Source organism: Glycine max, chromosome 11, assembly GCF_000004515.6.
Source record: "Glycine max cultivar Williams 82 chromosome 11, Glycine_max_v4.0, whole genome shotgun sequence".
In the NCBI taxonomy this organism is placed as follows: domain Eukaryota; kingdom Viridiplantae; phylum Streptophyta; class Magnoliopsida; order Fabales; family Fabaceae; genus Glycine; species Glycine max.
Window position 1 is genome coordinate 822,723 of NC_038247.2, and position 27,201 is coordinate 849,923.

General features: G+C 35.4%; 3 protein-coding genes across 9 annotated transcripts; 2 read left to right on the forward strand and 1 right to left on the reverse strand.

The window, feature by feature from the left end:
• The first annotated feature begins 143 nt into the window (after positions 1-143).
• Positions 144-3,515, forward strand: LOC100791271 (ADP-ribosylation factor-like protein). Of its 3 annotated transcripts, none has more exons than XM_014763504.3 (8): positions 144-358; positions 469-541; positions 625-715; positions 1,323-1,438; positions 1,617-1,676; positions 1,763-1,828; positions 2,612-2,683; positions 2,972-3,027. In XM_014763504.3, exons 2-7 carry the CDS (start codon positions 485-487, stop codon positions 2,645-2,647), a joined length of 426 nt encoding a protein of 141 aa, XP_014618990.1. In that variant the 5' UTR covers positions 144-358; positions 469-484; the 3' UTR covers positions 2,648-2,683; positions 2,972-3,027. The 3 variants fall into 3 exon arrangements, with proteins under 3 accessions (XP_014618990.1, NP_001242807.2, XP_040862346.1); NM_001255878.2 differs by lacking the exon at positions 2,612-2,683 and adding an exon at positions 3,250-3,515 and having other exon boundaries at positions 146-358; positions 2,972-3,168; XM_041006412.1 differs by lacking the exon at positions 2,612-2,683 and adding an exon at positions 3,250-3,511 and having other exon boundaries at positions 148-541; positions 2,972-3,168.
• A 1,283-nt stretch (positions 3,516-4,798) lies between these two features.
• Positions 4,799-7,708, reverse strand: LOC100811439 (uncharacterized). Its single transcript, XM_003538611.5, has 2 exons — positions 7,234-7,708; positions 4,799-6,711 (listed from the first exon to the last, which is right to left on the reverse strand). The coding sequence occupies exons 1-2, from the start codon at positions 7,454-7,456 to the stop codon at positions 5,129-5,131; spliced, it is 1,806 nt and encodes a 601-aa protein (XP_003538659.2). The 5' UTR covers positions 7,457-7,708; the 3' UTR covers positions 4,799-5,128.
• A 1,440-nt stretch (positions 7,709-9,148) lies between these two features.
• Positions 9,149-25,825, forward strand: LOC100799181 (probable GTP diphosphokinase CRSH, chloroplastic). 5 transcript variants are annotated; one of them, XM_006590386.4, is made up of 18 exons: positions 9,153-9,649; positions 10,385-10,443; positions 10,526-10,657; positions 11,425-11,565; positions 12,030-12,086; positions 12,532-12,626; positions 12,938-13,070; positions 13,528-13,701; positions 14,919-15,109; positions 20,465-20,531; positions 21,611-21,744; positions 22,270-22,336; positions 22,442-22,504; positions 22,590-22,831; positions 22,915-23,041; positions 23,323-23,415; positions 24,338-24,523; positions 25,038-25,825. In XM_006590386.4, exons 1-18 carry the CDS (start codon positions 9,343-9,345, stop codon positions 25,323-25,325), a joined length of 2,556 nt encoding a protein of 851 aa, XP_006590449.1. In that variant the 5' UTR covers positions 9,153-9,342; the 3' UTR covers positions 25,326-25,825. The 5 variants fall into 5 exon arrangements, with proteins under 5 accessions (XP_006590452.1, XP_014619236.1, XP_006590450.1 ...); XM_006590388.3 differs by having other exon boundaries at positions 9,567-9,649; positions 10,522-10,657; XM_006590389.4 differs by lacking the exon at positions 25,038-25,825 and having other exon boundaries at positions 9,149-9,649; positions 23,323-23,401.
• Positions 25,826-27,201: the final 1,376 nt, after the last annotated feature.

The following is a 27,201-nucleotide window of genomic DNA, read 5'->3' on the forward strand; positions in this document are numbered from 1 at the left end:
ACAAAAAATCTAGGTTGTAGTAAATCTCATCTTAGCAAAGTTTATTGTAAACAATTAGTTTGTAGGAAATAATTTTGATTGAGTATTACACTAAAATAGAAGTTTTAAACAAATCAAATTTATACATGTAACTGGTTGGTGCGAACCGAATCAAATGGTTCACTGGGTTGAGTTTAGAAAAAAAATTGTGAGATCCAACAAATTAAAGTTGAGTAGGTTAAATCTTTGAATTTGGTCAAAACCGACCCAAAACACCCTACTTTCAATTCAATTCAAAGTATTGTTTGTTTTTTGTTTGTTGGTGCTTACACCGGGAGAAGAAAGTTCTTGGAAGGAAGGAAGAAGCCAAAAGGCAAAGGTTGGTTGATTGTTCAAAGTTGACAGAATCTCTCTCATTCATTCATTCTTTCATTCTCAGCTCAATTTGCAAAATCCAAATTTTTTATCTTCCAATTGTCTGATACTCAGAGACACCGGCACCGGCATGGGTCAAGCTTTTCGGAAGCTATTTGACACCTTCTTTGGCAACACCGAGATGAGGGTAACTTTCTGCTTGATTGTTAAATGTTAATTTTTACACTCAATTATTATTAATTTTATTATTTCCTTGATCTGTTTGTTCAGGTTGTGATGCTTGGTCTTGATGCTGCTGGCAAAACAACTATACTTTACAAGCTTCACATTGGAGAAGTTTTATCCACTGTTCCTACAATTGGTGGGTCTTATTTTTTTTTTATTAAGTCTTCATTTAAAAGTGCAAAATCCTTAAACATATTTGTTCATCTTTCAACTTCATTCATGTGACAACACGAATTAAGTTATTCTGTCTGGAGAACCAAAAGATGTTTTCTGCTTGGTTTTTGTTTCTTTCATTGCATAAATTCGAGGATTAGCAGACTTGTATATTTGTTTTGTTGACTTTGTAATGACTCTTGAAGCCTTCTTATGGTAAGCTGGCTTTTGTAGGAATAAGTTTCTTGTGATGAAAAGAGAATTTCCCCTCTTGATTGACAGGGAAAAATATGTACTAGCAATGGTTTTCGGTGAAGTGAATTAACACAAACATATACATGCAACCGTGTTTCGAGTTTCAACCAATTTAGTGAAACTAAAGTTAGAACTAAAAGTCACAAGACTAGCGTGGCTCAGAAGTGCTCTGCACTTTCAAATTTTTGTGTGAAACTCTAAAGATGAGCATGTTAATAGTTTTTTAGTGATAGTTATTAAGTGTCTATATGGTATTGACCTGGCTTGTTAGTTTTGGCCTGCAAATGAGTCTACATATTGTTTCTCTATGTTTATAAATTTATATTGCCTTGCAGGTTTCAATGTGGAGAAAGTTCAGTATAAAAATGTTATTTTCACAGTTTGGGATGTTGGAGGACAAGAGAAACTAAGGCCACTTTGGAGGCACTATTTTAACAACACAGATGGCCTGGTGAGAATTAGTTTTCATGCCTTTTATCTCGGTGAAAGAAAAGTTATGCTGAGCTTGTTGTTTTTCGAAAAGTTCCTTCTTTCTCCATATCATTAATCAGTCCAGTAGGCTGGAAAGAAAGGTCTACAGGCACAAGGTAGCAAGGTTGATATATTTGTTGATGTGTGCATTTATGCAGATTTATGTTGTTGATAGCTTGGATCGTGAGAGAATAGGTAAAGCAAAGCAGGAATTTCAGGTATAACATCAAATTCACTTTCATATATCTGTTTGTGTGTGTGTTATTCCAAACAAAATTTGAATTGGTTCATGGATTACTTGCAGACAATCATAAATGACCCATTTATGCTCAATAGTGTCATCTTGGTGTTTGCCAACAAACAAGACCTGGTATGTGTTTGCTACTTTTTTATATGTGTTCTCTTAATTGCATGACCTGACATTAAGGTTATCTCTGTGACTGGAGATCACATAGGAGTCAAAACATGTAATTGGTTGACATTGTTTACTGAATATACCAAGAGGATGTCAGAAATTTGGATATGATACATATTACATTTTGGTTTTATATTACTCAATTCATTGAAATAATGAAAATCATATGAAATTAGTTAGAATGTCTCTGAATTGTTATTACTGCTATTTTAAATCTTGTGTTAGAATATAAAACTTTTCATGGGTTAGTTTGCACTTAACAACATTAGTTTTTAGGATCATAGAACTCTTAGGATTATGGTATCAAAGCCTCTTTAGAACAACTGGTCAGAAATATGGTCCATGCTGGTCCTGTTCTTCATGATTAAATTTCAGCAAATGGAAAAAGTAAAACTCCATCTGTTGAGACATAAGACAACAACTCTAAAGATAACCAGAAGTAAACCATAAGGTCTTAAAGCCTTCTTCTCTTCATCCATACTCCAAATAGCCCTCCAGAACCATTCTTCAAAGCGTCTGACTCTGTCCACCCAACCTGTCTTCTCCTTAATGCCAATTGATATCGGTATTCCTTAATGAAAGATTTAGACAAATTTGTGCCATTCACATATAACCAACACTTCTAGTTTCATCTCATATAATGGTATAGAATTCAACATGTTTTGGATTAGTATATGGAGCCATTTTTGTTCTTCTTCCTCTATTATGAGAGGATAATGATAATTGGATAAATTGCAGGCTTGTGTTTGCCCCTGCACAGTCACGAATTATTAACCTACACAGATTGATCGTTTAATGGGGAATGATCAGGTTGGAAATATTTTGCTAGATATGTACCAAGTTGATAGCTGAAGTTAACTTCTGGAATTGATAAAATGTTTTTGCAAGAAATGTGTACCTAGCAGGTGGCAAATATGAACTTTTGGAATTGTTTTGTTCTCTGCTGGTTTATTATGTGCTATATAAAGTTATTAATTATTAATATCCTGTAATATAACAGACTTTTCCTCTTGAAAAAATAATCTCCACAAACAATCTGAGGTTTGCCTTGTGCTCTAGTTTGGTTATAATTGTTGATATTTCCTTTTTCTTTTGTAGAGAGGGGCGATGACGCCAATGGAAGTATGTGAAGGACTAGGTCTCTTTGATCTAAAGAATAGAAAATGGCACATACATGGCACTTGTGCACTCAAGGGAGATGGTCTTTATGAGGGCCTGGACTGGTTGGCTTCAACACTGAAGGAAAGAAAAGCTGCTGGATACTCTTCAATAGGAACCTCATCCTTCTAATCTAGGTTTGAACTATCTTACTGTTCGATGTTCATGAGTTACCTTCATGTTTATCTTTCCATAATTATGGGTATTGTATAATGCAGGTATTTTGTCATTGAGGAACGTGCAGGGTTTGGCCAGTTTCATTCAAGGATGTTGTAAAAAAGTAATCAAATTTTTTGAGTTACATTTCGTTACCTCTACAGCTGATGAATTATATAGATGCTTTGACTTTCAAGGTGCTTAGATATGACTTTGCAGTGTATAGAAGTTTGGGCATGATGAATGAAAATGAATTTGAGACTCACGAATTCTATTGGTATATTGATGCCCCTGATTGTGAATATGTATCTTTTGGTTCATTTTCTCATGATTTACCCTATCCTGCTCTTTTTTTCCCTTTATTGTGCGTGGCTGTAGCGTCCCAAACAATGGCGGTTATTTGATGTCATATAAATTAAGCTTGTGAAGTTATCAAATGGTATCATTATCTCTTCCAAAGTGATTTTTCCTACAAGATATGTTCTTATACAAATATTTACTAATCTAATACATTAGTTTTATGGTCCGGCTTTAGATAAGGTTCTACTGACGTGAAAGGTTAAGATATAATACTTATACTGATTTTGCAATTTTTTTTATGACAATAATTCAAGTCGTCGAACTTGACTTCTCAATGTTAATTGTTAAGAAAGTTATGTTTCGTTTATGAAGGAAAGAATGTAAAAGGATTCTTAAAAAAAAAAAAAAAAAAAAAAGGAAAAGGAAACAAAGTAAAAGAAAAGTAAGAGTAGAAAGTAAAATAATATTTTACTTTTTAGGCTATTTGATAAGGATAAAAACGAAAGGAAAGATTTTATTTAGGGATAATCTATCAAAGGGCAAATTTAAATCAGATTAAAGGTAACGTTACTTTTATAATATTGTCCTTAAATTGAATAAGCTTTTTAGTATTAAATTACCAAATAAATATCAAGTATCATGAATTGTCATTTACAATTGCCATAAGTAAAAGAATTCAAGTTTCCTTAATTTAAAATTATTTTTTTAAATAAATAATATTTTTTATGCAATACTACTTTAAAATTAATTCTTGGTTGAAAGTAAATCTAAAATTATTTTTGCATACAAGTACCAGGCCACACTGGTTTCAACTTCTCTGTACTGGATTCGCCTCCTTCTGGACTTTTTTTTTTTCTTAGTTTTGTCGGCCACCTACCAAAAACGTATAATTTGGCCACCGAAAGATATAGGTATCAATAATTTAGTCCTCTAATAATGAATCCATTAGTTTAGTCACCTAATGCTAAGGAATCATTTTGATGTATTTATTATAGTGAATCATTTTTTTTGGGGTGTAGGAATCAATTTAATAACATTTAGTGTATTTTTAGAATACCAAAATAATTTTTTATTTTTTAAAAATAACTTCATAAAAGAATCTTAGTCTTTTTCCTGAGAAATTTTTTCTTGTCTAATACGTTTGATATACTGATTGGATGGTCGGGGGCTACCTATATCAAACCTAGGTTTTGAAATATATTAATAGTCATAATCTTATCAATAAACAGCTCTTGTAGCTCAGTTGGTTAAAGCATCCATTTAATAAGCAGTGTTCTTTTGGCTTGGACGAAAGGCAAAGAGTGGAAGAACTTTCATTGAATCATTTACACTCCTGCAAAATTATTTTTGGCATGGATAACAAATCACACTGGGACACAAGACACAGTACAAGAACTCTCATGTAATACACTAATTCCCAGACAACAAATCCTAAGTCTGACCTTGCTCCCTTTTCCAAAAACCAATAAACAATAACATAAGCACCACCCAAAACTATAATACAAGCATATAACTTTTCTCACACTATGAATTTACAACATATTATTATTACAAAATTTCTGGCCTAGAAAAAGAACTTGCTGATTTGACCAATTGGTGTGATATGTATATGTATAAGTATGAAGTATCATATATATAAATTCACCATCTTTCATCTCCTATCCAGTTATTTTTCTCTTTTGGCCCTGTAGGACCTTCCTCACCATACAGCTCTACCGGAAGCTTTTTAATCAAGTTACCAAATGCATTTCGAAGCCCGCGAGGAAGAGCATTCATTATCTTATCCAGCTCAGTTTTTGAATCATAAACAATTTTTGGACCCCACTCTCTCATAAATTGCAACCATTGAGGCTCTCTGACAACATCTCCTAGATACTCGGCTGCAACAAGCTCGTATTGAATGCTAGAATCCACATACAAATGACTACGAGTAGCATCATTCCTAATGCCAATCCCAAGTTTTGAAGACCCTTGGAGATATGTTCCAGGGTGGGGGTAGCTTGCATGTCCATTTTTGGATGAGTAGACAACAGCTTTATTGCCATCAATATACTCCAATTCATAGGCATCCACCCATTTTCCACCACTGTGCTGTGAGAAATATATACTCCACAATTCTCCAGTAAAGTTGCATATACGAAGTGTAAAATGCTCCCAGTCACCAACATGCTCTCCAACCTTACTAAAAGCCCTACTTGTAATTCCAATTTTCAGAGTGGAGGGTCCATTGAAAGGGCAAAACACCCACATAGCAACATCAGTAAAAGTTCCACCAAGAGCAGCCTTCACATGAACATAAAGCTTAGCACTCTTCAAGTCCCCATGCTTGACAAAATCCCTTCTATCATCACTTGGCAAATCTATCCAAAACTCCCCGTCATTTCTTCCCCCACCTGGCAAATTTGAGCCGGCTGCATCAATGGTCTCTCCCGTGGACACGCCCTTTCGGTACAACAAGGCCCCATTATTGAAAAACCAATCAACAGAAGAAGGCAAGTAAGCTTCCTCGGGATGAAAGAAAACAGTAGGCCCATAGTGCTCTATAAGTGCATGTATTTGGTGGAGGCGTGGCATTGCTGGTAGCACAGGATTTAGGTTCTTCAAGCACACAACAGGTAGCTCTTCTCCCTTGTTCCAACAACTAGTGCAGAAAAAAGTCCCTACTGAAACTCCTTCCCCCAGCATGCCACGGTCACGAGGTCTCAAATTCCACACCTGAAATGGAAACTCTGGAGTTACAGGAGCAGCGTCAAGCATTAACCGGTAAGGTTCACATTTATCAGTGAGGTCAGCACGAACACAAATCATTTCATCCAAATTGGGCTTGTCGGGCACATTAGTAACCAAATAGCCAAGGGCACTGTAACCTTCAGGAAGCTGGGGCACCCAAAAGTAAGCAGAACCAATTGGCAATTCCTTACTTCCTGCATTGGAACACCATACCAACATATAGTCAAGGGGATTCTTCAAGGCTGGTAACGTGTGACAGTTGCTTGTCTCAGATGAAGCAGTTTCCACTTCCCTAACACCAAGCACAAAACCCCGTAACGGCTTGTCACTGGGCTGACAATAGTGTCCAAGGATACGGAACCCATCTGGTATTCGCACAGGTTTATAGAAAGCAACAGGCTTTCCAATGTTGCTGTTCCAAACAAACTCAAACCCAGTGACCTTGCACACTTCTATCTCCCCAAGGTTTACAATTCCAGAAGCAAAACCTTGTCCTGTAATCACATACACAAAATCAAAAACATGGATTAATCACTAATTTAGAGACACAAGTTAGGAAAAAATGTTCTAATATTGTATAGTTCATCATATTCACAAAACTTGGGTACAGTTCCTTACATACTTTTTTGTGTTATTCTCCAATCAGAATTGAAGTTTCACCGTGACCATCTCAATAATCCATGGTAAATGTTAATATTAAAGTCAACACATTTCCCGTTGTGAAATTCAATTCTAATTGAAGAACAACATTAAAAACACTAAACGACATCTAAGTTTTGTCTGCATTTCCCCTAACCCGCTGGATCAGAGACTAATCCCGATCAAGATGCATGGTTGTCGCTAGCGCAAGAGAATTTTGCACATGGTGGGAATGGAAGACGGGTTTTTGGGTACATAATATATCATAGGCAAACAATTAATTAATTTCCTAAAAGAATAAGGATTTGATGAAAGGCAATGTAAGTAAAAATGAAATAGTTAGAGTTTGAAGAAGGGTGTGTTGGGAAATAACTAACCTTGAGGCCATTGGGGAAGCGGAGAGGGAAGAGAAAAGGTTTGAGGGAGAGTAATGGTGTTGCCTTTCCGATTCCAAGGAAAGTGGTTGAATTTGAAGCAAAGCATTTGGAGGAGACGCAATAGTTGCGGAATCAGAGAGACCCAATAGTAACAAAGTCTCAACAATCGCTGCTTCATATTCAGATTAGATCGCGCAAGACCCATCATCATCATCATCATCATCAATCACCCCTGCTGCAACTGCTCAGTCATTTTCCTTTCAATTTGCGGGGCCACCATCTCTTTCACAATAATAAAAGAAAGAACTTGTTCCCCCACTGACCCGCTCATACTTGCGTGTTAATTCATTCTTAATTCTTAATTATTGCTTCTTCCCTTCCCTTCACTGTTATGTTCCATTTTCCATTGATTCCATTACTTTTTTCCTGTTTTGTTTTCTCCCGAGGAAATTATTTTTTTTGTTTTTCTTCTCATATTTGTTGTATTTTAATGAATCATACGGTGTTTCTACAAAATTCACTACGAAAAGTGTTATAAGTCTTTGGATTAGCTGTTAAGGACTCATTTGGTGACAAAAAACAAATGTAATAAGATGGGATTATTTACCTTAATTTATTGAGGGAAAAAAAAAACTCCCTCTGAGAATTTTGGAGATTACGTGCAACCTCTTTTTATTTTAGCATTTACATAATGGTACACACTATAATATTTTTCAAGTAATTAAAAAATATTAGTACCATATGTAGGGAAACTAGAGTAATATATTTAAAACAATTACCAGGATAAATGTAGAAATAAAAAAATGGGAAATATCAAGAGAAAATTTGGCAAAATCTTAGAAAAAGTTAGTGTAATTTATTCTATCTTTTTCCGGTCCATGTTTACTGGACAAGATAATATGATAGTTCTAAGTTTTAGTCTTTCAAAACATTTATGTTTTAATTTTTATATGTTTTTTATAGTAATTAAAACTTATTTTTTTAAAAACAAAAGTGTTTGAATTTTCTTATGAGATTTTTTTATTTAGCCCCTTTATATCATACATCTTTGCCTCCGTTCCTAGTGACAGAGATTTTGTTGGTTGGGTTCAGTTGGGGTTAATTTCTATGGTTAGTTGGTTTAGTTGGAATGAGCTCCCAAACTCCCAGTAAAAAAAAAAAAAATGATCTACATTTAAAATTTTAAATACTAGGTAAAATGGTCCTGAAGTGTGTCCCCATTTCCTCTCTCTTGTCTTTATCCTCATTCTCTCCCTTCCAAAATTCGTGGGGAGGCATGGACACATGGATCATTATTAATTGTAGAAAAAGAAAGGTGGTACAATCAATTGGATGACTTGGACTGTTAGTGTTGGTACTTGGTAGAATGGTGGATGCTGTCCTGACGATGGTTTTGTTGAAGATCTCATGTCGTTAATGATAATATGATATGATTAAATTAAAACATATTTATCCCAATAATATTTATAATTTTACTTTTAATCAGTCATATTATTCATGATATTTAAATTCAGAAACATTTGAGAAATTTCTGGATGGTCATAGACCTAATCCATAATCTCAACTTAACAATTATTGTTTTAGATCGCATTAGCCCAAGAATCACCGAAAACATATTCACATTGTGCTGGTAACAGTGACACTAATGGCACTAGTGGTCATTCATTTGGTTGCCTTGATAAGTAAGTAGTGATGTTAAGTTGGACTCAAAGCCTGCAAGAAGATTGACGTCTACATCACAGACTATTTTTGAGATAGTTGGACATTGCCGCTATCATACTTGCTTTTCGCACCTTTATTTTCATTTTTATCTTCAACCAAACAATTTCTATTTTTCTCAACTTTTATTTATTTATTTACTCTCACTTCCTCTCATTTTTTTCTCACAACCAAAGTGTCAATGTCTTTCAAAAAATCCCGCAAGGCAACAAAACAACATTGTTTATCTTCTAGAGTCCTATCCACCAGAATAGGACAAAATAAGATCTCAATGAGAAAATCAGCCATACATAGACTCCTTTCTTCCTTGAGCTTATTCTCTTCCAACCACTCATTTCCCGAGAAAATAACAAATAACTGCCTCTGCCAGCCATTCTTATTCACTTCACTATGAGCATGAGCGTGCTCTCATGCCAACGTTCTACAATGTTAGCAGCTCAGAACAAGTCTCCATTTCTTCGCAGATTCCGATCCTTCAAACCTTACCGTTCTCGATTTCGCTGTTTGCTTGACCAAATCGCTGCTCCCACTCTTCTCACCTCCGATAATGTCATCGCCGCCGCCAAAGCTGCTTCCGCACACAGCGCCGTCTCCTCCGCCATCACACAGGTCGCCGTCACCGCCTTCGCAATTGCTTCTGGCGCTTGTCTTTCCACCAAGGTTGATTTCCTTTGGCCCAAACTGCAGGAACAACCAGGTTTCTTCTGCCTCTTCTCTCTCTCTCTTTTTTTTTATTTTTTAGAGGTTGCTAATATATATACTGACACATGATTTCTGATGCCACATGAAAGCTCGCTCAAGCGCTTATGATTTATTTTCATTGCGAATTGAAGACTTCTTCTGTAGATAGTGTCCTATGAAGCACCCGATACTTGTTTTTGTTTAGTGTATCCAAATTAAAACACAAATGGAGACTATTTTCTTTATGGATCACGTTGAAGAAGGAATTGATACTATTCCTATTTCTAGAAATAGGGAGTGATTTATGATGGTAATGATTTGAAATTTTTATTTTGTTTTTAGTAATGTCCAAAGTTCATGTTATCAATTTGAATTTGCAGAATTTTAATTATATACTATGTATATTCTATGAATTTTTATACATATCTAGATATGTATCCTACTTTCATATTTTTAGAAGAGTCATATCGTCATATTGAATACGTATTGTATGATGATGTGTTTCTTTTTCCGTTTTGGGTTTTTCATTTGTAACAATTAACAAAACATGCTTGAGGTGGAGCATCAAGTTGTATCATCAAATAATGCTGACATTAAATGTGATATGCAATTGGTAGTTCTTTGTATGCGTTTGAAATTTTCTGTTGCTGCTTCTGTCATTACGTGACAGGGCTGGTCTACTCGTGAGTTTTCTTATTAACAAAATTTATCATCTTCCATATGTCCTATGTTAACAAAATTTAACATGCAGGTACTGTGATGCTGGATGGAGTAGATGTTACTGGCTACCCTATATTTGACGATGCAAAGGTTTAATATTAATATCTCTACTTGTGATAGGACTTGTATGTTCTCTTGTTACATCATTAAAACACCTTATGTGTGAAGGCAGGTACAGAAGGCTATAGCTTTTGCAAGGAAAGCACACCGTGGCCAAATGCGGAAGACAGGAGACCCTTATTTAACACATTGTATCCACACAGGAAGAATTTTGGCTGCATTGGTTCCATCAAGTGGTAAACGAGTATGAACTCCTCTGACTAGCTAGTAATGCTACAGTTAAAAGTGACTGAATTTGTTATGTGTTGTATATTTCTTTTACCTTCTGGAAAACAAACAAGGCATTGACTGACTCCTTTTCCTCCTGCACTCCATGACACAAAGATTGTTCATTTTCAAAATTTTCAGCATCTTGGAATATCCCTCCCCCACCCTTCCTCACCAATTTACTCAGCAGTTTCATATTAATCAGAACACAAATTAGTGCTTTCACCATAAATTTTAACAAACATATGGTGGACTGGTGGAGGGTCTTCTTTTATGAATCTAAGCAATTCTGAAGAAACATATTAGTGAAACACTAAACTTGACATAATTATTAATTATAATGATATGTATCAGTATCATTTATTTTAACTATCCATAATTTTAGTTTTGATATTTAAACTGTTGGGTAATATATGATATATTTTTTCTGGGGAAATATTTTCAATTTGTCTGCTGTTTCCACTAAGCCTTGCATATGTTTTTTTACACATCTCAATTTCTAAATTGATTGAAAATTTATTGAAAATTATATGAAAATATTGATTTTGCTTCATACCAGATTTAACCTTTGAATTCACTGAGACAGCTAAACTGAATCTTTACTACTCTGAACTGACACTTATGTAACACGCTAACTTTTATGCTACTATTGTCTTCTGCATTTTTAAGCTTAATGCATCACATATCAAAAACATGTTTCTATTCAACTTTTTGTTTGCTTGTGATCTTGATACTCTGTTTCAGGCTGTTGACACTGTTGTGGCTGGTATTTTACATGATGTGGTTGACGACACTTGCCAAAGTCTGCGGGACATTGAGGCAGAGTTTGGGGATGATGTGGTCAAGTTGGTAGCCAGTGTTTCAAGGTTAAGCTATATTAATCAGGTATGATAATAAAGAATAGAGAATGTCTCAGACACACGCACGCACACATATATATTGGGAGGCACATTATAGTTTGCTTGGTAGTTGCTAGAATTCAATTCGCTACACACCTTGACTGAAATAAAGATACGGAAACATTTGTATGCATTCATCTTACAAACTTATTCTTAAGCTTTTGGCTTGTATTGGTCCATGACATGGTATTAAAGCCTTTATTACCTAGTTGGCCCATTTTTCATGATTGAAATAAATTTCAATACAAGTATGCACCTAATACCTTGAGTTTTTAGGAATGTTAATCTCTAGCATTTATCTCATAACTATTGCATCATTAGTGGCATATTCTGCTGTTTCATCATATTTGTACATTAGATGCTTGAAACTCAATTCTCCCAACAACTCTGGAAAGTATCACTGTTTTCTTTTATTACTCTATTATATAATAACCACATTATCTTTTGCAGCTATTACGCAGAAATCGGAGGGTAAGTGTAAACCAGGGTGTCCTTGGCCAAGAAGAGGTACATAATTTGCATTTGGCATATGTATCAATTAGCTACTTCGATTTTTAAGTATACTTTGGTATCATGTTAAAAATCAGTAACAAAATATACTGAAAAGAATGCCTGCCTAATACAATAACACAGTTTAAGCAATACGAAGATTAATATGGGAAGATAAAAATGTATCACATCATCTTCTTTCTGTATTATGGATATTCTATACTTTTCCTTATAGAAGATTGAGGTTGGGTTAATTTTATGCAGTCTGTTAAATTTTATGAAACTAAGCTTCCACAAAACAGGTTTGTGCAACAACTTTTTGTATCTGTGAATATAATGCATCTGGTGGTTGGTCAAGATAATATTAAAAAATGACCATTCTGAGATTTGTAAAACATGATATATTGGTGGTGGAACTAGCAGCAGAGAGTTTTTCTGATATGCTACATTCTTAATCTGCTAGGCAAGTAATTTACGAGTGATGCTTTTGGGAATGGTTGATGATCCACGTGTTGTGCTCATCAAGCTTGCAGATCGTCTTCACAACATGAGAACAATGTACTTACTATGAGCTTCTTAATTTTTTTCCCTTTACACCCAATTATTGCTGGTCTTCTTTATTTTCCCTGTTTTGGTCCTTTAATTCAGATCTGTTATTCTCTGAAGATGAAGGAAAAATTATTTTGATCTTATAGCTTTCTCAATCGTTCATGGTTTTTGGTAGTGAATCTTTACTTCCTTGCTATAGAAGCCACCTTTAACCAACAAATTAAATTCATACTGTGCTTTTTGACTTTTTGGCTAAACAGATTATAAGTTTTAGGTATGTTGCATGGGTCATTTTATTGGGTGACAATCTCTCTTTGCAGTTATGCCCTGCCATTGCAAAAAGCTCAAGCTGTTGCAGAGGAGACCTTAATCATTTGGTGTTCACTTGCTTCAAGATTGGGTCTGTGGGCATTGAAAGCTGAACTGGAAGATTTATGCTTTGCTGTTCTGCAGGTCTTCTAATAGTTTCTTGGTTTCTTTTGCTTTGAGAGTGATCAATTATATTGATGTAATGCTGTAAGAAAAGTAGACACACAACAAACAGATGAAAATATTGGTACAGTGAAGGTATCCAATCCCTATGAACATCTGCTCACCTCAAAGGAATTTTGTGCTGTGCACCAAAGAAAGACCCAAAAGACTATCTTGTCCTAAATTACTTTAAAGCTTTTTGTGCATAACTTAAACTTTCAAGTGTTGAAAATATAATTTGAAGTATTTTCTGGACCTTCATTATTATATCTCATATTTTTAAGCATGAAAGTGGATGATCATAAGAAGTTAAAGTATTAAATTCCTGCTTCTGGATATAAACAGCAATAAAATTAGCACTATCAAGATGGCATAACTTTGGCATTATTATAATTATTGGCACTTAAACATCTGTGTTCTATTTGTACCTTGATACCAGCCTCAAATATTTCAAAAGATGCGAGCTGATCTTGCTTCCATGTGGAGTCCTACTAGCAGAACAGGAAACCCGAGAAGATTATCAATAAAAGGCAACTTGATACATTTGGACGAGAACAGTTCAACTGCTTTCTGCAATGGATCCTTGACATTCAATGAGGATGTAAATAGGAAGGTAAGAATTTTTAAGTGCAAGGGTTCAATACTTCATTCTACTTGTTTGTATTTATGATCATGAGATTTGATTAAATTCTGATGCATTGTTTCCTTCGGTGGTTGCTTTCTGGGTTATACTGGTGCTTATTGCAACCGTAATAATTTACACCAAAATGCTTGTTTCGTGCCTGGGTAGGAAATATGAAGGAGTAAATAACTATACTGTTTGTTAATATATTTTTGTCTTTTTTACATAAAGATGCTCCAAATGTTTTCTACTAAAGTGAGTCCAGAAAGCATGTGAACTATAAAGTTGTTGAGAATTAGGAATTTAATGTATAATGATGTAATAGGATATGATATCTGATTTAGAGGAAACTGAATATCCTCTAATTATATGTAATCAATACTACTTGTCTATATAAACAAGCATCCGCTGTGTACTTTGACACACAGTTTCAGTCTACTATCCCTCTATATTTTATCCTATTTTACAAAAGTGATGTTACCTTGACTTGTTCTTTTTTTTTTTTTATCAGCAAAGATAGGTATTTATATATATATTAAAGAGTACCAGAGGTACTGAAATACATATAGGTAGATGGCCGTGCAAATGGTTCCAAAACAGACTAAATAGAGTCTATGAAGGAACCAAGCAGGCTACAGCATGGTAGGAAATGTTACTAATGTAAGTATCTTTTCAATATTAATACAAAAACCCTTCTCTAATGTTACTAGACCACTGATTGAAAGGTAGTGAGAAGTCCTTCTCCAAGTTGGATAACCATGTCCACAATAGAAAAGCTGCGTCGTCGATCACTTTGTTGGCGTCGAAGGAGTCGTTAGAGAATATAATCTTATTCCTCTTCTGCCAAATACTCCAAGTTACTGCCAGCCACCTTGACTTGATCTTAATATCCTGTATGCGGCTCAATAAAAAAGAAGTAAATTTTAAGTTAGAAAGAAGCCTGATAAAACACTTTTTTTTTCCTTAACATTAAATAAATTTGGTTCCAAGAATTTGGTGGTTGCGAAAAAATTTCTAAAGATAATTTTGGTGGCTATCTGAAGTGACAACTCTTTGGTAACCCTTGTCCTGTTGTCTGAGATATTCATGATTGACAGTTGTGAGTAATTATTGAGGCAGTGAGTCAATATTACATCTTTAAGTCTTGGGAAAGGGTGAGAACAATTTTTTCATTGTAATTACATCACTTTTTTAATTTTACTTTCCAGGATCTTTTGGAAGCTGTAGTCCCATTTGATATATTGTTGGATCGGAGAAAACGGGCTAACTATCTCAGTAGTATTGGGAATAATCTAGAGACATGCAAAAAACCAAAGGTTGTTCAAGAGGCTGGGCTAGCTTTGGCAACAATGGTAATTTGCGAGGAAGCACTTGAGCGAGAAATGATTATATCATCTTCGTATGTTCTTTTTTACCACTTTTACATTCGATATTGTCCATGACAAATGCATGCTGAACTATATTTTTGTGTTTTACACAACTGATAGAACTGGACCAGAACAGGGGAAATCGTTTTATTCGAATTAGAATGCTACAACTTGAGGATTACACACTCTGATGGATTCGAGGTCTCATCACCCTCCTATTCTCTCCAAATTTTTGTTCAACCCCTAACTAATCCATCTCAAAGCTAATTATAGCCTCTTATCTAACTGCAATTGGTTATAGCTAACAAACAGTTATCTTAGCTGTTCTACAACCGACAGCTCTCTAACTCTTTCAAGGGTATTTTCTAACATACACCTTTCACCATCTATTTCCCCCTCTATCAATACCCCCCCCAAGATGGACCTTGTCCTCAAGGTCAAATTGAGGAAAAACAGTTTGTATTTCATCAGCAAGTTCCCAGTTATCTTCATGGTGGGGTAAATCTTGCCATTTGATAAGAACCTCCTTTCTGCCGTCTTCTGAAATTTTGCTTTGCATGACCTTCTCTGGTTGGACCTGTAGTTCCCAATTTTCATTCAGGGCTGTTGGTAATGGTTGAGGGGAACAAGTGGGCTTAACTGCTTTCTTGAGCAAGGATATATGAAACACCGGATGTATCTTGCTTCCTTCTAGAAGTTCCAGTTTATAAGCGACCTCCCCAATTCTTTGTACCACCTTGTAGGGTCCATAAAATCGTGGACTCAGCTTCTCATTTGGCTTTCTTGCTAGAGACTTCATTCTATAAGGTTGTAGTTTCAGAAAGACCCAGTCTCTTGCCTGCAGGATTAGCTCCCTTCTATGCTTGTTTGCAAATCTTCTCATCTGATCTTGAGTCTTGAGCAGATTGTTCCTTAGTTCCTGCAATAATTCATCCCTGTCCTTACTCAATTAATTTACCTCTTCCAATTTGGAAGGAATGTCAGCTCCTTTAACTAACAGTGGAGGTTCCTGTGCATACAAAACTTTAAAAGGAGACATCTTGGCAGAGATATTAAAATTTGTATTGAACCAGAATTCAGCCCAGGCCAAGTGTTTAGGCCACTGTTTTGGTTTGGTTCTAGTTAAACACCTCAAATACGCTTCTAAGCATCAATTAGCTACTTCTATTTGCCCATCTGTTTGAGGATGATAGGCAGTACTCATCTTCAATTGAGTGTTTTCTTTATTGAACAACTCCTTCCAAAAGAGGCTCATAAAAAGTTTGTCTCTGTCAGATACTATTGAGCCTGGGAACCCATGCAGTCTCACCACTTCTTTAATGAATAACTCAGCTACTTCCTTAGCTGTATAAGGATGACTTAATACAAAAAAAATGAGCATACTTAGTTAGCCTATCCACTATCCTTGAGCCTTTGGTAAACCTCCAATGAAATCCATTGAAATATCATTCCTTACCTTAGTTGGAATAGGTAGGGGCTGCAGCAACCCTGCAAGAGCTAATGTACTGGCCTTATTTCTCTGACAGATTTCACATGCAGCAACATAGTCCCCTATAGTTTTCTTCATTCATTGCCAAAACATCACATTAGCCACCCTCTTGAAGGTTCAAAAAAACCCTGAATGTCCTCCCAAAGGGGAATCATGCAATTCTTTCAAAAGTATAGGGATTCTAGTGGAATTTCTTGACAAAACTAGTCTATCCTTGAAGTATAGTTTACCTCCATGAATGGTATATCCAGGCTTCTCTTCTGTTTTAGTTAGAATCCCTTGATAAATTCCGTATAATTGAGGATCAACTTGTATTTCTTCCTCCCAATCAGCCCATTCCTCCTCTTGCACCAACGAAATTGCTGAAAATGAAAACTGCCTGGATAGTGCATCAGTCACTATATTCTCCTTGCTTGGTCTGTACTGAATATCAAAATTATAACCAATCAATTTAGTAGCCCACTTGAACTGTTCTTCACTCATAAGTCTCTGCTCATTTAGGAACTTCAAACTCCTTTGATCAGTCCTAATTAAAAATTTCTTACCTAGCAGATAATGCTTCCATTTCTTCACTGCTAACACCATTGCCATCAATTCCCTCTCGTATACTGACTTGAGCTGAGCCCTGTCTGATAGAGCCTTGCTCCAAAAAGCTAAAGGTTTCTCTTCCTGCAATAAAATTTCCCCCAGTTCAGTTCTTGATGCATCGGTTTCCAAGATAAAACTTTTAGAAAAATCTGGTAGTGTCAGAATAGGAAGCTTCCGCATTGCTACCTTAAACTCTTCAAAGGCATGAGTTGCTTCTTCTCTCCAATGGAATGCATCCTTCTTGAGCAGTGCACTCAATGGCTGTGCAGTTTTTCCATAATCCTTCACAAATCTCCTGTAATACCTTGTTAACCCCAAAAATGCTCTTAATCCTTTGGCATCCTTAGGTCTAGGCCATTCAGCCATTGCTTCTAATTTACTAGGGTCAACTTCTACACCTTTTCCTGAAATGATATGCCCCAAAATATTCCAAATAATTTTGACCAAAATTGCATTTTTTTCTTGTTCACCTTCAATTCATGTTGCTGCAGAACTTGTAAGATTGCCTTCAAATGCATGTGGTGGTCCTCAAGGCTACTACTATATACATGTATATCATAAAAAAATACTAATGCAAACTGCTTTAAGAAGGGTTGAAGCACCTCATTCATAAGTGCCTGAAAGGTGGATGGTGCATTAGTCAACCCAAAAGGCATGACCAAGAATTTATAATGACCCTCATGAGTTTTGAAAGTTGTTTTCTGGATATCCTCTTCCTTCATTCGAATCTGATGATACCCAGAACGCAAATCTAGCTTGGAAAACCAATCATCCCCCCAATTTCATCCAATATTTCCTCTATAATTGGGATAGGGAACTTATTTGGCATAGTAATTTTGTTAAGTGCCCTATACTCTACACAAAATCTCCAACTCCCATCTTTTTTCTTAACTAAAATAACTGGACTAGCATATGGACTAGTACTAGTTCTAATAATTCCAGCAATTAACATATCTCTTACCATCTTTTCAATGTGGTGGTAGCATGATCTCTTTCTCGATGTGATAGTGATAGCATGATCTCTTTCTCGATGTGGTGGTAGCCCTTGAGGTTCTTGAAAAACCTGTTCAAATTGTGCCAGCAGCTGTACCACCAGGTCAAGAACTGCTTCCCGACCCTTTTCTCCTTCCACCCTTTTTGATTCCACCAAGCCCTTGGTCAGACTCCAACATGGTCCCCTTGATCATTTTCATGCTAATGGAAGCTTTTATCAACTCTGGTTCAACTCTCAATATGAATTTTCTATTGTGCACTGGCATTGTGAATGTCAATTTTTCTAAATTGGCCTCAATGGCCATCAATCCAGCCAGTCATTCCATTCCTAACACCAAATCCACACCACCTAATTCAAACAAGTAACAATTTTGTGTGAATTGTAAATCTTGAAATTCAATAGGCAAGGATCTACACACTCCTTGACACCTAACCTTGTTTCCATCTCCTACTTCTACTGAATATGGGCTTGTAGGGGTTACCTCCAACCTTAGCTCCTTAACTAACTTCAGCAATATGAAGTTATGAGTGGTTCCACAGTCAATTAGCACAATCACCTTTTTATTCTAAATTTTCCCCCACAATTTAAGAGATTTTTGGGTGGTAAAACCTCCAATACTATGCAGGGATAATTGGTGAGACTCCCCCATCTCTTCTTCTTTATCCTCCCCTTGCTGGCTCCTAGGATCTCATTCTTCCTCCTCTTCCATAATCATCAATCTAAACTGTCTATTTTTGCACACGTGTATGATTATACTTCTCCTCGCATGTGAAACACTCTCCCTTCCTCATCATTTCATTTACCTCTGCAGGAGACAAATTGTGGAACATCCTTCTACCTTTCCAGCCACTTGTCCCTGTTTTTACAACATTTTGAAGGTCAGTCACCTTATTGTTTGTTGGCTGCCAATCTCTTACCCCCTTCTGCCCTGAATGAACAATTTTCTTCAAATTACTCCCCCTCCCATTACCCACGCGTAACTTTGCTAAAATTTTGTTCTTATCCTCCACCCTTCGAGCCTTAACCTTGGCTTCCATCAAGTTCTTTGACTCATGAAGCCTTACTTCAGTGCTAATCTCTTCCTTTAAACCCTTGAGAAACACTTTCACCAAAAATGGCTCCTCCAACCCTTTCACCATTCCATCGCACTTCTCAGATTGACCTATGAATCCCTGCACTGTCTCTTCTTGTTGCAGTACTAGCAGCGCTTGAAAAGGATTTCCCAAGCTCGAAGCCTAAAACCTTTGAGTGACAGCAATCTTGAACCCATCCCAAGAATGATTTGGATTCCAAGATTCCCACCATTGGAACCAACCCAAAGCTTCCCCCTCCATCGCGATCATCACTGCTTCCAGCTTGTCATTTTCCCTAACTGCTCGTAATCGAAAATATCATTCAATCTTGGTCAACTAGCCCATTGGATCCTCACCGTCAAATATGGGCAATTCTAAATTCCTCCACCGATTGCCGTCGTGCGCCGCCGTACCTTCATCTCCTCCGCTCGCGTCAATTGTGTGCACGTTCATCGCAGGAGATTTTTTCTACCACGCCGCTGCCAACCTTTGGGTCATCCCTACGATCGAGCTCAGTCGCGATTCCACTGCTTCACGATTCTCCTCCATCGCTTTCTCCATAGCTTCCATGCGTGTCTCCATTCTTGCATTCGCCTTCGTCACCATTAACGATTCTACACTCCAAGATCAAAGCTCTAATACCAGTTGATAGAACTGGACCAGAATAAGGGAAATCGTTTTATTTGAATTAGAATGCTACAACTCAAGGATTACACACTTTGATGGATTCGAGGTCTCATCACCCTCGTATTTTCTCCAAATTTCTGTTCAACCCCTAACTAACCCCTCCCAACGCTATTTATAGCCTCCATCGCTTTCTCCATAGCTTTCATGCATGTCTTCATTCTTGCATTCGCTTTCGTCATCATTAACGATTCTACGCTCCAAGATCGGAGCTCTGATACCAGTTGATAGAACTGGACTAGAACAGGGGAAATCGTTTTATTCGATTTAGAATGCTACAACTCAAGGATTACACACTTTGATGGATTCGAGGTCTCATCACCCTCCTATTCTCTCCAAATTTCTGTTCAACCCCTAACTACAATTGGTTATAACTAACTAACAGTTATTTTAGCTGTCCTACAACTGACAGCTCTCTAACTCTTCCAAGGGTATTTTCTAACATTCACCTTTTCCCATCTATTTCCTCCTCTATCAGCAACACTATCTATTGCTGACTACTATAGTGCTATGGTATAATCAATTTATAGTTTTTAAATGTTTCCTTCTTTATTTGCAGTTATGTTCCAGGAATGGAAATTACATTATCAAGCCGATTAAAAAGCCTCTATAGTTTATACAGCAAGGTATTGTCAAATTCATGTTTGACCTTTGAAATAAGAATATATGTCTGTATGTGTTTTAGGCTTTTAGCTACACTCACTCTACAATTGTGAAGAAGTGTGACATTATATGAATGGTTAGGATAGTTTGAATGGAGCATGATGCTAGTGAATAATGATGCATACGTGGAAAGTTTATTTTAGAAACCTTGTTCATAAAAAGAAAATTGTTACAAGTTCCATGGTTCCCTTCAAATTTTTTGTGGTTGTAAATCTTTGTGGACTTAGTTTATTCTCACCAACCACTTCTTTACTGTGCCAGCAAGAAATATTGTTGGAAGGATTGTGGATTTACTAACAATTTAGTCGGCAATGTTCATTAATGGATACCCCTCCCTCGAAACTACCCCCACAAGCTACTATCTAGGCTTTCATTGTTTGTCTTCATTTATTTTTTCTTGTGTTAGTGAATGTGACGAAAACATTGAATCAATTTCTCTTTGGCAAAGATTTGCATATTATGAATGATCTTACCTGCAATCTGTGATGTTGGATTCTTGGTGTGACTCTTGCATTTGCTGCCTACGCCAATGGTGATGGGCGATGCAGGGTGTACTAGTAAAGACAGTCTGATGCTTAAGTGAATTAGGAGTTTAGCAGTTGCATAAGAATTTGAGTGAGTGGGTTGGATAATCAGAAACCCTCTTATATGGTGTTGCACCATGTTCAAATGAGGAAAGTAATATCTGATGTTAATAGACAAAGTGGGGAAGTAATATCTTAAGTAAATCCATGGATTCAGGAAGATCCCTGATAACAATCTAGAACATTGTAATTCCTAGGCCCATCTACTTTCAAAATATTTTGTCTCAAGTATCAACTGAGACTGAAATAAATGTAAGCAATATGAGTGTATGGAAATGAATTTGATGAGGATTCTAATGATTAGTTATAATATTCCTTTTATTTTACTATATTCTTCTCCAGCTAACCTTAAATGCTTTTTTTCCAACTGAGCAATGTTAACACTAGGGATCTTAAATTTTATGAGATCACTTTGTAATAATTAATTGAATAGTAAAAGTCATGATTGTGTTGTGTAGATGAAACGAAAGGATGTAAGCATTGATAAAGTATATGATGCACGTGCATTAAGAGTAGTTGTGGGAGACAAGAATGGAACTTTACACGGTCCTGCAGTTCGGTGTTGTTATAGTCTTCTTGACATTGTACACAGGTATTTTTTTTTTTATCAAATTTCACTTTTTTCTATCCTACAACCTATACACAAGTCATTCAATGCAATGACTGTATAAAGATAGACATAAACTTAATTGACATTTTTTGCATGCAACATATTGGTATATTTTTAATTTCAATTTTTTTGGGAAAAATGTGTTTTTAGTCCCTATACTTTCAGTCAAACTTGATTTTGGTCCTTGTACTTTCAAATTGTTTAATTTAGTCCTCCAACTTTTGAAAATATGTGAATTTCGTCCCTTCTCATCTTTAAACATAACATTTAGTGGTGGTTTTTGACTGCCACGAAGTTGGAGGAGGGACTAAATTCACATATTTTCTTAAGTTAGAGAATTTCATCCATTTAAAAGTATGGGGACCTAAACCAAGTTTGATCGAAAGTACACTGACCAAAAATTCGTTTTTCCCTATTTTTTAAATTACCAAAACCAAGTTTTTCCGTTCTATTGGCCCTGAACAATGGCTCTTAATTGATATGTATGTTTTACATTTTACTATACAGGCTTTGGACTCCAATAGATGGTGAATTTGATGATTACATCATTAATCCAAAGCCTAGTGGCTATCAGGTTAGGCTTTCCTTTTCATTTTTTCACAACATAAAATTAAAATGATCTTGTTCTTCTAGTCTTGAGAATTGTGCTTGTGATTGTATTAACGTGTTTAAATTGCAGTCCTTGCACACTGCAGTCCAAGGTCCTGACAACTCACCTTTAGAAGTACAAATAAGGACACAGGTGCCAAGTTACTTCACATGTGTTGCAGAGGTTACTCGTTTATTTTTTAGTTCTTGATATTTTCAATTATTATTTTTCTTGATAGAGGATGCATGAGTGTGCTGAACATGGACTTGCTGCACATTGGCTTTACAAGGAAACTGGGAATCCTTTTTTATCCATAGACAGCATGGATGAACCTGAAACTGAAGCATCCTCCTATTTCTCCAAAAATCTAGAGGAAGGAAATTCTTCAGATATTTTATCAAGTAAATATAAGTCATTGAAGGCTGGACATCCAGTCCTCAGAGTAGAAGGAAGTCACTTACTTGCTGCGGTTATCATCAGGTACATAACACTTTCATTTCTAATGGATGTTATGTTATAAAGCTATTCATACTGATTGTCACCCATGTTCATTATCTTTTCAGTGTAGAGAATGATGAAAGAGAATTGCTAGTTGCTGTGAGCTTTGGGCTAGCAGCTTCTGAAGCAGTAGCTGACAGAAGATCTTTCCAGATTAAGCGATGGGAAGCTTATGCACGACTTTACAAAAAGGTTTGCTGCTTTAATCAACATATATTGATATGTGACTTGAGTATAGATGGCTCATGATGAATGGTTTATGGAAAGGACATGGATTGACTAATAATTACACTTAATGAGAAGGAAATGTCTTGATGGATCTCTATATGTGATAGTTAAGCTTACCAACTAGCTTCCTACACGCAATATTGCTCTCTCCGTATCCAGATCCTGCTGTTGTGCTATCTTTTCTTTTGTACTGTATTTTAAATTTTAAATTACCTAGTCGGTTGCTTACTGTTGACCTGTTTCAGGTGTCTGATGAATGGTGGTTTGAACCAGGGCATGGGGATTGGTTTACTTGTCTAGAGAAGTACACACTGTGTCGAGATGGTATGTATCATAAGGTATGTTTTTCTAAGCAGTTGAGAATATAAAATTATACACTACATTTTAGTTTTCATTAATTTTGTTTATCAGCAGCGTAGACACAATGACATACACACAGGAAATTTTTTCATTTTTTTTAGATTTGCAAATTTATCCTTTGCACACTAACTTTATTCTAGTTCATAGTGATCAGCATGTGTTGGAAATGTATCTGCATTCTGCAATGTAGTATTTACTAGAGAAACTATACTCATTTTGGGCAGTCTTTTGCTAAGTCAATATTTGAAGGCTTAACATTGATTAAGTGCTAAGTAATCCAGGAAATATTTGTAAGTGAGCTTATTCTTTTGGGCTATTGAGCAGTAATATATAAGGGTTGGATACTTGAATTAGCAAACATTTTTTATGTCCTCGGGTGGTGAAGAAAAATCAGATTCAAATCACATGAAGAGTGTGAATATTTTAAAATTAAAACTAGCATTATATTCCTGTACTGAAATACTAAGATAAAGTCATGATTACATCTAGCTACTTCTCTGTATCCATATTAATCTGTCATTTTTTTTGAAATTTTCATCATTTATGTCATCCTATATCATTTTCTCTCATTTTAAAGATAAATGGTTCATGTCAGTCTCTATGACTTTATGAATGCCACATGATGGATAAAATGATTGTTTTTTTAAGATGGAAAATTTGAGCATATTATTTACAATTTAATTTGTGTTTGTTATTAATCTCATTTAGTGAAGTGGTGACACATCATTAGATGACAATGTAAAACCATTTTATATTGACAATGCATCAAAATTAATCTATTATAAATCACGTTGACTGCTTTTATTACTGGTTTTCTAATTTCTTAGACCTATAATGGGTTTGCAAATTATCAGACTCCACTACTGAAGAGCTTTATATTATTATTTGCATCATTCGCAGCAAGACCAATTTGGGCGCCTACTCCCAACATTCATCCAGGTTATCAATTTTACTGAGCAAGAAAAATCTGAATATTGGGCTGTTGTATCTGCTGTGTTTGAGGGCAGGCAAGTGGACTGGATAACATCTCGGTCAAAATTTGACTTGGTTGCATCAACTTCTGTAGAAGCTGGCATCGATAACAAGGTATTTGTAAACCGTCTTATCTCTCTCTTACATGCTTTGTGCAAATGGGAATTGCTTATCTTTGTTTAGCTTTGTGTTTGTTTCAAAACCATTGCCACTCAAATATTATAGATGCATTTTTTTCTTTATATCATGCTAGTTAGATTGTCGCTCCATTAGAATAGTTTTTAAGTTTGATTCTTCTTGTCCCTTAATTTGGTCAGTGTCACTGACTATTCACATGCTAAAAAGTTGTTGATTCACTTGTCTGAAATTTGCTCGACCCAAAGCCAAATATATTTTGTTGCAGATCATTTATATTTTTGGTAATGGTTATAGTTGCAAATTTAAAATTTCAAAACACCGCTAAGATGGTAGAAATTGGTTAGTCTAATTTGCGGAGTTGGCCAAAATTTGGGTATAAGAGTATTGTTTGTCTGCCACCATGCAAAGTGAAAGTTGATGTTTTATTACCCCCCGTTATTCCAGTAGATTGATTTATGAAACATGACACTGTTTATAATTTATCTTTTAGGTGAACCTGTTGAGAACAATGCTTTCTTGGGAAGAGCAATTGCGCTCTGAAGTAAATTTCAAGCAAACAAAGCATGATGTAAAGCTTTATGATCTTCATGGTTCTCTTGGGGAGGTGGTAATTATATGTTGGCCTCATGGTGAAATTTTGAGGCTAAAGGCCGGTAGCACTGCTACTGATGCAGCTCAAAGAGTTGGTTTGGAGGGAAAGCTGGTTTTGATTAATGGACAGCTAGTACTGCCCAACACAAAACTCAAAGATGGCGATGTAGTTGAAGTAAGAATTTAAATCATTCGTTCTTTAGAAAAATGTAAATAATTCTTTATGGGCCGTATGTGGTTAAAGTAGATGGTATAGAAATAGTTTTTATTTTATTTAGGGATGGGGATTCTTGGTAGAATAACGTACTTTCAAAAATTTAAAATGTGGTGGCTTTAAACTTGATTCCAAGAATAAGTTGGATAACCACATGTGCTATCATAATTTTTATTGTTGTGTTGGTTATGTGTGGTTATTACTAATTTTTGGTACTGTGGTTATTCACTGTATTTGGAATTTTAAGCATTAAACCACTGCACTTTAAAATTGTTTGAAGCTGCAATAATTTTATCAAGAATCCTTGGAAAGAGCAGCCAAGCCAGGGAAAATGCTGTGTATATGATTATTAGAAATAGTTGTATGATACAGTTTAAATTTATAGCAAAACATGGGCTTAGGATTCATTTCTACTGTACAGCTCTTGAAGCATGGTTCAGTATAAGAAAATAGTCCCAAAACATTGAATTTCAGCTTGTCGAGAAGTATTATCTGTATTGTATTTCAAGAGAAGTTGCTACGGCAAGGTTTCATGCACAAGCATCCATTCCCCTAAATCCTTCCAATGAGAACCACTTACTGTTGACTATTGCACATTACGGCAGGCTGAGAAATTTTGAAGTAAAAAAAAAAACCCATAGCGAAAACATATTCCACCTTCGTGAATTTGGCAAGGTCAATGTACCATCATGATCATTTGCATTATTCTTCTCTCCATGTAGTATACAAAATGTGTTCATTGAGATCATTTAAGTTACCTTGTGAAGATTTTACTTTGTTTTAGGTGAGCGAAAAGAAGAAACTCACCGCATAATATTAAATTAAGGAAAAGAGATAAATCTACACAATTTCCTAAGAGTGTGTTTGGATGGAGAAATTTAAAATTCTAAGAATTTCAAATACTTCAATTGAAATTCTTTTATTTTCAAAATTGTGTTTGGATAAAAAAAAAATTAAAATTATGAGGATAAAAAAAATGAATGAAAAAAAAAAGATATGATTGGTGTGCTAGTTATACGTGTTTTCTATGCTCACACCGGATCGATATTTTAGGAGCTCAGACGGTGTTTCTTGAACAAGACTATAATAAAGAATTTTAATTTCTCACCTTTTAAAAAACGGTATCGGAAATTAAACTGCAAAATAAACCCTGGTAAATAAAAAACGGTATCGGAAATTGACACGAGACACGTATCCAATTTAATCTTATACAAAAGAAAAAGTCGTTTTATTTTCTCAGCTATTTTTTTTTCACACCCTCGTATAATCTTCACTTGATATTAGCAGCAACACGTCTATCATACATTCCAAGTGACGTGATGCTTCTTGGACATCAAATTATAATATTGTTTTATTAACCATTTAGAGTAAATAGTCATTCTAAAAAGTGTGATGTAATAATAAATTAATTCCTAAAAATGAAAATATAAATTTAATTCTTGAATATGTAAAAATTATAACAATTTAGTCCAATTGTTAAATTTACTAAATCATTTTATCATTAAATTATATTATTCAAGAATCAATTTGACTTTACGTTATATTTTTCAAATGATCAATTTGATATTAAATTGTAAAGTTTAAAAATCAATTTGTTATTATATTATCTACAAGATTAAATTGTCACTTTTTGTAAACTTTTTAAGGACCAAATTTGTCAGTATTTCACACTTTTTTAACTATTTGCCCTAAATGGAAGTATTCGTGTATTAGAAAACTTTTGAAATTTATTCAAAGAATTTACTCTTAACCTGAAATGATGTGTTTCAATAGAATATCTCCATCTGTTCAATCTATGCAAATATAATTCACAAGAGAATGTTTTGTCCTAGTTCTTATACACATGTGC